The sequence below is a fragment of the Rhopalosiphum maidis genome, chromosome 1 (genome assembly GCF_003676215.2).
Source record: "Rhopalosiphum maidis isolate BTI-1 chromosome 1, ASM367621v3, whole genome shotgun sequence".
NCBI lineage: Eukaryota > Metazoa > Arthropoda > Insecta > Hemiptera > Aphididae > Rhopalosiphum > Rhopalosiphum maidis.
Genome location: NC_040877.1, coordinates 69,563,203 through 69,576,477, shown reverse-complemented (window position 1 = coordinate 69,576,477; position 13,275 = coordinate 69,563,203). Strand labels below are relative to the sequence as shown.

Here is a 13,275-nt window from a genome sequence, read left to right as displayed (position 1 = left end):
ACACGATATGATACTTACCCACATTTTCCTGAGCTCGGACAACCGTTTATGTTTTTGGCTTTCTCGTATTGATTGTGCAAACGCTTCTCACGTGGTGAATTATTATACGACACATAATATTATTCCCATGGTGTGCTTATATTTAAAATATATTACAGGTCGATTATATTATTATCGCAGATCACTCGATATTTCTTAATAACCCAATCTAACTAGTTGTATAATTTAGAGTAGTAGGTGAAAAGGTTTAAGGATGTGCATCATACCTATTTATTGCAAAATGCCTTCTTTTAGAAAATAAAATTTTAAAGTTAAAATTAATTAAATAAATAGACAAATTAACATATAAATCTAATTTTAAATTAATATTATAAAAATATACAGAACGATTATATTATATAATAACATTCATTATTTTGAAATCTGTTAATGTTTTTAAAAACATTTTGTTTATTTAATTTCCAGTCGAGATAAAACAACATTATTATATCAATAACAAATTATATTATTAATAATTTTTATCGTTATGTTTAAAATTTCTTACGTTTTTTAATAATAACATAATTTTTTTATCATTTTCTGTGGCAGAATATTTTTGAAGCATTTTGATGCATAATAATTGATATTTAGACGATTTTTATAAAGTATAAATATTTAAAATTTGGTGAGCAGAGTGAACACGTACGAAGATACTCCGCAGAATGTTGTTTTACTACCATTCACCCAAACTTTAAATATTTATACTCATAAGCTACTAGTCCAAATTTCGATTAATATGTAAAGAAAAAAATATTCTGTTTCAGAATATATTAAAAAAGTATATCGTCATTCAAAAAAGTAAAATCTTTAAACGTTCAAACGATCAAATATATAATTGTATTTTAAAAATAGTTTTTTTACTAAAAGTTATGTAAAAAAATATTTTTCAAAAATGTTAATAGATTTTAAAATAATAATATTGTTGTTTGATAAAAAAAAAAAAAACAACTAATGATATTTTACTCATTATATTTGTCTTTTAAAATAATATTCTTATGGTTTTTATATCAATCAACCACCTAGATAGATTAGAAATAACTTCCAGTAATTAAAACAACTGAAATATTACATATTTGAACCAAATAAAATCCAAAGAGTTAGGTTAAGTTACCTGATCAAAGAACGTCCTGGAGTGTTCTGTGATCATAGAATCGTCCTGTATTATATCACGTTTGAAAAATAAATAATAAATTTAACGACGCGTGTGCATCATTGTGATGACTTTTTGTTGTTTTGGTTTTACATTTTCATTTGTCCGTATAAATATTATAACATACTGTACAACTTTTTGAGTGAATTAATACGATAATCGTGTATTCCAAACAAAAACAAAGAATTTTCTTGATCAGTGTCTATACGCATACACATATATTATACATATTTATCAGTTGATCCAAAAATTGGTGAGACATCGTGACGGACATCATAATACCATCATTTTATTGTATTAGGTATATCGATCACTCGTCAAACTAGAAACTTCAGGTATAGACTTTCAACTAGAAACACTACTTTTATTCTTCGGTAGTTTTTGTATTATTACAATGAAAAAATATTAATTTCGCCTGAAGCATTTTAAAATATATATATTTTTTTAACAACAACCTGTCGTTTTTATTTCATAAAAAAAAGTAACTGTATACTTTTTTAAACATTTTATTTATTTGTAATTTATTATTTCGATGTATTAATATCAAACATTTTTAGTTTTTATTATTATTAATGATGAGCATTGACGCAGATTGACGATCGAAATATTGTGAATAAAACCTTTCATTGGGTAGATATCCCTCGCCATTTCAATCCGCTCATCCAAGTGTGTCCACCAGTAAAATGAACTACCCCACGTGTTCACGTGTTTATGCGTATACGCATACTGTTCAGTAAATTATACACACAAATATTACACAATATTATATTTTATATTATACGTGTGTTAAAAAAAGCATGTTAATTCGCATGTATATTATATATGTAATATAATATACATACGATTTAGATATTTTTGAAATTTGTTTTAGTGTTTACACTTGCGTTTTTATACATTTTTGTTCGTTTTTCTATTTGTTATTTTATTCTAATTTACATATTTTATTATTAATAGAAATGATAAAATTGATTGTACAAAAAACAACCATAAAAAAAAAAAATACCACCGCCACGCAATCCTCCGCTAGCCATTATACCATACATTGTAATATTATTAAATTGTTGTACACTCGCCGGAACACGTCGACATGTGACATATTCGAATGTGTTTCAGACCAGTGGGCGTGTGGGGGAAAATTGTCGGTTCACTGTGCGCGATTGCCGGCGTGCTCACAATCGCACTGCCCGTGCCCGTCATCGTGTCCAACTTCAACTATTTCTATCACAGAGAGACTGACCAAGAAGACATGCAATCGCAGAACTTCAACCACGTCACCAGCTGCCCTTATCTTCCCGGTACTTTAGGTGGGTATCCGAGGCGAGAGCTGTCAATCGACGCGCCGTCACTTCCGTCTGAGTCGTGGCGCGCTCGACGTTCGCGAACAATATAATATTATATGCGCTCATTTACCCACTGATTTTATACATACATATTATTATATACGGTTATACGTTTTTTTATAGTAGTACAGAACGTACAGTGATAGCCTTCAACCAGTGACTAACGATTGGATTAAAACAAATTTAAAAATGGAAATATCATATTAGTATGCAGTAATCGCGTAGCGTAAAAAACTAAAAATTAAATAAAACAATATGAATATTACGATTTAACGGTATGACTTTTTTTATTTATTCAAGTGTATTCCAATCTATAGTTTTTTTCAATCTAATTTATATTACAATATTTAGTAATAATACACTTTTATATATGCTCACCCTATTTTCAACATTACTAATGAATTATCCAAAATCTAATTTTCGAAATATTTAAGTTTAATTATAAATACCATATTTTCAAATATTTAGATATTGTATAGGTACCATTTAATCTTTTAATTTCTACGGCTGTATTATGTTCCTTTATCCATAGTATAAAATACACCTTTTATCTGGTTATATTGAAAAGCAATACAAAAAAAAATGACGATTTTAACAGTAAATCAAAATTGTATAATTTTATTTTAATAGGAACGATATACATATTAGAATTTATTATTAATAAAAATCATTATTAATTAAAATACACTGTTCCATTTTTAAGCGCCATGTTTGGTTACCCTATTCATATAAATTTAAAACTTTAAATTTAAGATAAAATATATTTTTGAACTCTAACACAATATTTATATATTATTCAATGCAACAACATTAATTATAGTTTAAAAATAATTAAAAAAATAAAATCTGAAACTAATTCAGCAGAGATGGGTAAATACGATTTATAATTTATATACCAATTTATAATATAGTACAATAAAATATACAAGTACTTCCGAACATTGGTCGAAGACAAATTATTATCAACCAAATCAGTCGCAAGTCAAAAAATGGTTGAAGGCTACTGATGTGTACTGTGTATATGAATAATATATATACGTATTACATTCACACACTCTATGTTTACTTATTATTTATTACCTACCATTATTAGCTTTATTATTATTACTATTGTTGTTATCGTCGTTAATGTTGTTATTGTTATAGCAGACTGTTTAACTCACCATGTACCCATATACTATACACAGTTTCTCAATCAATTTTTGTTTTTTGTTATTTTTTATTTGTGTTTTATGTATATATATATATAGGTACTTGGGTATATGGGAATTTTTGAAGTTCTATGATAATAATTGTAACATTAAGTTTTTTCAATAAATATCAATTATTTTTTTTTTATCGTAGTGATTTTTTGTTTTAAGTCGTATCATTTTGATTTAAAATGCAAGTCAATTGAATATAGAAATGGTATTTTAATATAGTAATTTAGCTATTTAAGTATAGAGTAGGGTGACTTGAGTAATAAACCATTGTATAAAGTATAATATATTGCTAAATTATTTTCTTCTGTCCAAATTAAAAATGAAAATAGAAAACACAAATTCATTGTACCAACTTTCATTATTATGTGATAATATAACTTTTAAAATTTTTAATTATTATTTCAGAACACTATTTTTTAGGATTAATTATACATATTTTATAAATTTCATGATACTCTATGACCCAGTGTCCATAGCGTTCACTTTAGAAAATACCAAAAAAACTTTTCTCGTAACGAATTGAAAACGAATTAAAAGTTGAACTGTTCGCAAAATCGGACAGAAACGGGTCACCCTAGTCTGCAGTGCATATATATATATATAATAAATGGGAGCTGCAGGAAATCATTGAAACTTCACACATATTTCATCCAAGTTAAAAATCTTTGCAGACAGAGGCAATTTAAAAAAAAAAAATTGATAATAAAATAATATGCTCCTCGTATAGTTTTATGTACTATAATATTATTTGCAAGTATTGCAAATATTATGTGTACCTGAGTTTTCGTGACTATTTTTTGTCGTTGTTGTTATTCCTCTTGTGTATAACGTTTCCGTTTCGCGTCCACCACAGGTCAACACATGGTGAAATATCCGTCGGGTGGTGACTCGACGTCGGACCTGATGGATTTGGAGTCAGCGGATAATTGTCTGCTGGACGCGGAGCTGGACGAACCGCCTCTGTCGTTGCCGCCGCCGCAGCAACCAAAAAAGTTCAACAGCTGTGCCACCGTGGTCAGGCTCAACAACAACAGCATCAAGAGGTTCAGTGTCGAAACTGACGTCTGACTAGCAGGTGCGGTATTAGCAATATAATTTTTAATAATACTGTACCGTATGGTATGTATTATATTTTCATAGATTTTAATATATCTCATATTATTGAGATCAATATCAATTCTGACCAATTTTTAGAAAACCTAGCCAGGATCTATATCTATCTATACCAATTCGCAACACCTATACGATGTTAACTAATATGTACGTTTATATATAACCTACATCAAAACGTATTATACTTATTATAAACTCGTTAAACATTTAAATTTCAAATGTTCATAAATCACAAAGTATATAGCATTTAATAATAATAATATATTATGTACTAAGGAACCTCCTATTGTTAAGCTATTTGGAACCATTTCGAAATCCGTTTATTTTTATCGAACACACCCCCACAACGCCTTTATTGTTACAATATTATAATACTCTAAATTTTATAGCCACAATATTCTATATTATACTTCTATGAACAGCTATCGTGAAACACGCCAATCGAGTAATTTCCGTATCGGTACCAGCCATATCGAAAAGTTGTATTCAACGACTTGATAACTTTTGTTTTAGAAACCAATTAAAACTTTCGCATCACTGGAAATTTATAGGTATAATTTAAATTAATAAATATATTTTCTTTATTTTTTGCATGCCAGAAAATAAAAACATAAATTGGAAAAGTCTCAGAAACGTTCCGAAACGTTTTAGGCTGGAAAATTCGTACTTTTTCAAATACCAGCTACAGTTATGATCGCGTGTAAAATGTACGATTTTTCCGTTACTTGTAATTATTCGTACTTTATAAATAATAACACGTGTATCGTGTTCAAACTGTTCAAAGTCCTCCAAATAGTCCAAATTAAATACATAATTAAACATTAAACTTTAAATAGGAAACAATAGTGTTTATAAATGTCGTCTTACGCGTGTAATCACTAATCATTTAAACAAAGTACTTATAATACCTACTTAAAATAATTAGTTTTTTTCGTTTTATTATTTAAATTACTCATCCATCATAAATAATAAATTATATTTAATTATTAATTATTGTAATAATATTATAATATATTCAATATTTCAATTTAAAGGACAAAGTAAATTGTGCAGGGATTTTAATGATTTGATAATGATTTACCAATATATTTTTTTCTCTTCGATTAGAAGAGCATCTAAGCATATTAGCATGCTCATGATTCCATTTGACTATAAATTCTCAACTATATGTCAAAATGAAAAAAATAACTTATAAATAACTATATCAATAGGTATACTTATAAGTAGTTTCGTAACAACAAATAATTATATTTGTTTATTAATAACGAATGTTGTATAATTATGATAATTTAACTTATACTGATGTGTTATTTATAATTCTAGTATTCAAATTGCAATCCGGTGGCCGTCCAGGTCTCCAAACGCCTATAAGGTGCTGTGCTGTGATAGCTAAGATGTTTCCTTCGTTAAGTTACCTCCGACAAGTTTATTTATAATATTTTTTTAAGCGAATATTAATAACGATAATAAAAATTGTACTCAGAATCTCACTCTTTTGAGGGGATAATTTTCTAATAATATATTGAGCCAATATAATTATATATAATGCATAATACCACAATTATTATTATCCAGAGCCGTGAGGAATAAAATTAGTAAACGGATCGTCTCAAATTGTTTTATTTAAAATTGTACGGGTTTTAATACTATATATTATTATATATATACATACACATATATATATATATACTATACCTATATACCGATAAGCCTTATTTGACTGGATTAAAAAAAAACAATATTTCTAATACGTATTTTATTTATTTATTTTTTATCTTATAAGCCACCGATACAGATACTAAAACTATAAGAAAACATAACGCGTTGGAGATGCGAGAGCTATTACAATTTTTTAAATACTATTTTTTCCTTTTTTTATAATGTAAAATCTGTACCAATTATAAATTCTCGCCACAGTCTTATTATGATATTTTTGATCGCCTGTAGTGTCTATAGGTATCTATATAATAAATTATTAGTCGCGAGTCTTCCGCGTTAGAATGATAACAGTAATAATACAAATATTAATAATAATAATAATAATAATAATAACGATGTCATAATATTATTATATTTATTATAACTCTTTTCAATTTTTTATTGATTTTTAATTATTACGTTAACATTTTTACCGTCGTACACTTTACTCCAATAACACGAACAATGATGAACCCATAAATGAATATACAGATTTTGGTGAATCAAAATTGTTTTACGCCCATAACCTTGTGGAATTTATAGCGAATGTGGCAAGTGCATAATACGCGCTATGCGAACTAAAATCAATAGGACTCATTTATGGATAAATTTGAGTATAAATAATATAAGTAATAATTATTAATATTAATATTATTATTATCGTTTCGATGGTAGATAATCATTATTTGTGAAATAATACAATATATATATACAACTCAGAGGGAGGGTTGACCACCCCTTTCGATGAACGCGTATTTCACAATCGATAACTTTAAGTCAATAAATAATAATAATAATATAATAAATTATTCTTCGTTCGTACAACATAGCACGTAGGTAGGTGGTACACTTTTAGCACGTTTACCATGCAATCGCGTACCTACATAACATTTCACCCGTCAAAAACGTTCAGCAACAAAACGTCAAAATAATATAATTTAAAAACATATACAATACAATATAATCGTTGTTACAACAACAATAAAATAATATTATATTTTATGAAAACGCACATCGATTTAGGCCGCCGAAACGACTATCTTTTTAACTGATTTTATATCATCGTCCGTTCGTCTTTTTTTTTTTTTTTTTGATGATAATAATATTTATAATTACAATACTATGATATAATAACACGAGTTTAACAGTTATTGTACATATTCTACATCTACAAATGTTAACGCCTGTTATATAAGTTCGTAATGATGTAATTATATTAACCGTACTATGGATTTTTTTCGTTTTTAAAACTTTTAATTCTTTATGATCACTCCACCGTCAACAGAATAATTTTTTTTCGGTGCATTTCGTCTGAGAAAAAAAAATGGATTACAGGGTAATTCGATACAGTCCGTCGGAAACATTAATGGTATTAAATACCACGCCGAACGTTATTGCATTTATTTTTTTCCTCGTATCGGTCAAAAGGATTCACAATCAATCATTATCATCGTCATCGTAATAATAATAATAATAAATAATGTATACCTGCACATTATGCAACACTACACCCATAATACTAAATCTAAAACCTAATCCCATTTAATATTTATCCGATATGGCCTTATAATCGGCATACTTACATTCGCATTCGCACATAATGTATTGGTAGTTATGAAGACATAGTTATCGAGTTAAAATTAAAATAGATGATCGTAATATTATTATGATTATATAATATTATAATTTCTCACAACTGTCTTCGTACCGATCGCTGTTATTAAAATTTTTCGTTAACTCTTTTTGTATTATTATTGATTTGTAGGTCGGCATCAGACGTAAAAAACTGTAATTAATTAATTTAAAGACAAACTTTAACGTCTAATCAAACGACGATAGAATGGGAGTGTAAATGCGCAGTTCACGACATTACCTATGCGCATACCCAAACGATAACGACCCCACGACGATTTATATTTGCGTTCCGACAACGAATTTTCATAAAAAATGTTTCTACGCGATAATAATACGATTTTAAAGATGGTATTGATGGTCGTAATTGCGGCTGTATAAATCGCAGTATTTTCCCACGTACATCACTTCTTTTTATATCTTACTTAGATAACTTTGAATTAATGGTTTTGGAAAATCATTACACATTTTATTAAAAATACATGACTGTAAGTCTGTAAAAAATTATAAAGCTAAATTCTATAACTAGGTAAAAAAAAATTGTAATTTTTACGTTATTTAATATCAATAGTAATTATTAAACTATATACTAATTTACCAATTTATGTAAATATTTTAAAATTTGAATTACCTACTATTTTTCATTAAATACCTACTTAAAATAATTGATATAATATTGTTTATACGATTGTCTTGAGATTTAGGCGATAGCCGGATTAGTACCAACAATTACACCAGATTCAGATATAAATAGTAAACATTTAATAGGACATAGATAATATCCAAAGTAATCTTTTAAAAATAGCCAAAAAAGTCTTTTGACCACAATATTGACCTCGAATTTGTTCATTACAAAAATCAGTTAAATAATTGTTGTAATACTTCAAATACTTGAATAAATTAACTAATAATTCTATGATTAAAACTCATTGGCGACGGTTTTTTTTTTTTATATCAGCGATCAACATCATCTCGGAGTTGTATATTATTCATTCTTTAAACATACAAAGATATAAAGCTAATATTATGTTAAATATCTACTATTTTATATAACTGTGAAATTGTGAACTTTGAATTAAATCTAACAACACTTTTCAAAATAATATTTTGATTCACTAAAAACACTGTAACTCAAAAAATAAATAAATATACCGATTAAAAATCAGGCTATCTTAAAATGCTAAAAAATGTAAAATAAAAGTTTAATTTTGAAGTATTTCACCTAACCTACAGGAAGTTTTTGAAACTTTGAATGCATTGTTCTAGAGCTCCTCTCTCTCCCCCCCTCTCCAAAAAAACAACATTATCTCTGTGAAAACGCCCTTGCAGTATTTATTATACATCTACCGTATGTGTACCCTGTATTACTATTATATCTAAAACGCACTGAATTCAGCTTCACAATAGTATCTCTGCTTATAATTTATGATTGTATTTTGCTGTGCGATTAACTGTTATTTCTATGTTGTTCGAACGGTATCCAACAGAGCAAAATATTAAGACATACAGGTACGCCTCCACGCAAACGGTTTATTATTATATACTTGCATAGGTTGTATATGGTATGAATGATTTAAGCTTTTTGTATAAGCCTATATAAATAATGATAATAATAATGATACTGAGTAACACTTAAAATTTTTGTACTGGTATTTGTATAATAGATATTAACGTTTTCTTTACCGATGTATTCATTTATAAATTATTATTAAAATTATATTATTATTGTTAAAATATTATTATTATTATTACTAATATCGTTGGACGAATAAATATAACTATTATTATTATTGTTATTGTTTAATTCAACCTATACGTTAAATTGTTTGAAAAAAAACACGTGTGCAATTTCTATTTATTATTATATAATATGTATGTACAATGATGATAATAATAATAATAATAATAATAATATTTAACTTTCTTATTACAATCAACCAGAGCATGTTATTATTTAATAAACTTGTCAATTGCAACGGATTGGAAAAAAAAGGCTGCACAATTAATATTATTGTTAACATAATATTTTATAATAGAGATTAGAATGATTTTTGTTTTTTTTTTTTTTAATATAATTATTATTATTATTTAAAAACGAGATTAAGACAAAACAAAACTTTTTTCTCAAAAACGGTTGGTCGTTTTTTTTTTTAATCGTGAACTATAACCGCAGCCGAGAACACGTTTTTTTGTTCTTTTTCGATAAATCTATAACTACACTCGTATCATTCGGTTATCGCGCGCAATGCGGATTTTATGCTGAATTATTTTCGTGCGAAAATAAAAGCTTTTTTTACTGCACTTCTTTATCGTTGTTTTGAATAGTTGTCTTAATATTATATTCTAAGGGAGTAAGAAATATATATAATATGCAAAAAAATATATAATAATATTAATGTTAAACACGTCTATACGCGTACACCCTCACACGTTGTAAAAAAAAATTAAATAAATACGTAACACTAAAATACAATTTAAATATAATATTATTTAAAAAAATTAAAAAAAAAATTGATTTTCCAAATAAAATTTCATAATAATTATTATCGACAATCTTTATATTATGTATTTTGAAACGATTAATCGGTGCAAAACGCGAGTCGTGCAGTCGTCATACATAATATGATGCGCGCGTATAGGTACGCTTCGCGGGTTTTAATATTAAAATATTTCAATTTAAAAACTTTATAATTTATATAATATATAATATAATATAATATAATATTGTTAAAACACATCATATTTCATTGATTAATGAATATTATATTAATTGTTTTGCGTGGGAAAAAGCAATAATAGTTACTATAATTTTTTTTTTCAATCTATTTATTCAATTTTTTTTTTTTGATTTTTTACTTTTAAGAAGTTTTTTAGACTATATTATATTATAATAATATCTGTCCCCAAATCTGTGTTCTTAAACCGTAAGTCCACACGCGTTGTACGCATATAATAATAATAATAAAAATTTTTATGACAGGTACCTACCCGCTATTATATAGCAGCATCGTCATTACATCACAGTCGGAAATCTGAAAACGAATTCCTTCGCGTGACCACGTGTTCTTATTTAATTACATTATTATTATTAATTCTAATATTTTGCTTACGTGTAATTGATCGAAAAACGAATATCATGGTAGATTTCATTATCATAGTCGCGTCTTGAGTTGACGAAGGGAAAAAATCACAATAATTATTAATTTATTATTGCTACTATTTCCTGTAAACATTCATCCAAAACGAATAACATAAACGCGAGACGCTCGTGCGTTTTACTCGTTTCATTCATTGCGTTCTTCCTATTTCTGTAGAATATTATTATATCGCGTTAAATACTTATAAAATAATAATTATTATTTTTATCCTATCGTCTTTATTATTATTGTTGTAGTTATTTATTATTATTATTATTATTATTATTATTATTATTATTTCTACTACTAATACAACTGTTGTTATCTGACATTTTTGGGGGCGTTTGCCAATCGCCCTAGACTATTTTTCTCTTTAACTATTATTTACATAATAAACATTATATTATTATTATTAAATTACCTATATTTTATTGTGGATATCTGCGTGCACATACTGAAGGGTACTGCAGTTTTCGACGGGTAGATGGTTGTTGAAATATTTAAAATGCATCTCAACCGCACGTTGAATATTATGGACAAACGAAATAATAATATAATGACGATGACGATAATTATAACAATGATAATAATAATAATAATAATATTAATAATGAAAACGTTCGCAATAACCAAATTAATGAGATCATAATACCTAATATAACACGATAAATCAATAATAAAATATAAAAACTAATATCGACGAGATTATTATTTATTTATATTATATATTATATAGGTAAATATAACATACATAATTATTATTATTATTATTATTATTATTATTAAACATATTATATGTATACATTTATATATATATATATATCTACACATACATATATATATTTGCATATATACATACATTCCTAGATTTGTTCTGTAAATAAATAATTAAATCGTTTATATGAAATTTGTTTTTGTTTCGATTTGTTTTTTTTTTATTGTAATCCAATGATCGTATTATATTAATATGTATTATTTAGTAGATATTATATAATTATTTATATATTTATATACATGCATATGTTATACATATACATAATATTTTATATGTGTATGTACAATGTATATAAATATATATAAATATATCTATATCTATATAGTGGATGTAATAAATTTAATTTAGTACCTATATCAAACAATTATTTGTAAAATGATCGTTGTATATTGATTGAAAAAGAAATCAGCATGTTATTGTTACATAATAATAAAAATTTGAAAAAAAAAACTAAAAAAAATTAAAAAAAAAAAACCATTAAATATATTATATAATGCTAAAAATTGTTTTGATTTTTTTTTTTGTAAAATGCAAATGTTCGTTTGAATAAAAGTGTTTTTATTAATAACTAAAAATTATGTGTGTGTGTGTTTTTATAACGACGACGACGCAGCAGTCGTCAATCGTTTTATTTAATACCTACCTAACTATTATTAAAACACCCGTGCAGGTACCTGGGAAATAGTAAAACTCTGCTGGTATACTGGTTAAATGAGTATTGTGCAAACGGTTCACCACCATTAGGCGATACCACAAAGAAAAAAAAAGAATACATACTGGCTAAATAAAAAGGTAATGGAAAAGTCGGGCATATATCAATTGCGCCGAAAATCACAGGTAAAGAGTAAAAAGTTATGGGATAGGAAAAAGGTATACATCAATTGCGCCGATGGATATTAAAAAATAATTCAACTTCAATCATACATAAAAATGAATAAGAAAAATAAGAATAAGAAACAAAAAACCATAGTTGAAGATAATATATCCAAGTATTTAGATGGAAATTTAGATATGTTTGATTGGTTTTGTACAACGGATAAGCTACCACTACAAAAAATGATTATAAGGTAATTAAATATAAATCTATTTTTATATCTACATTTTCTAGTTTTAATTTAATTTTTTTAGATTGAGATTAAGATTCAAGACACTTCATCAGAAAGATAAATTTGTATGTAATATATGTATG

At 26.4% G+C, this 13,275-nt stretch overlaps 1 protein-coding gene across 6 annotated transcripts in view; it reads left to right on the top strand.

Annotated features, from left to right (window-relative positions):
* The window catches only part of LOC113548314 (potassium voltage-gated channel protein Shaker), a 166,948-nt gene extending 160,476 nt beyond the window's left edge, over positions 1-6,472 (top strand). For 4 of the 6 annotated variants that reach the window (XM_026949137.1, XM_026949128.1, XM_026949154.1 and 1 more), the window contains 3 exons: positions 2,303-2,493; positions 4,585-4,806; positions 6,168-6,472. In XM_026949137.1, coding sequence (XP_026804938.1) covers positions 2,303-2,493; positions 4,585-4,799 — 406 coding nt within the window. In that variant the 3' untranslated portion in view covers positions 4,800-4,806; positions 6,168-6,472. Of the gene's footprint in view, positions 1-2,302; positions 2,494-4,584; positions 4,807-6,167 lie in introns of those variants that run through there. The other 2 variants (XR_003404881.1, XM_026949163.1) reach the window with 1 other exon arrangement.
* Positions 6,473-13,275: the final 6,803 nt, after the last annotated feature.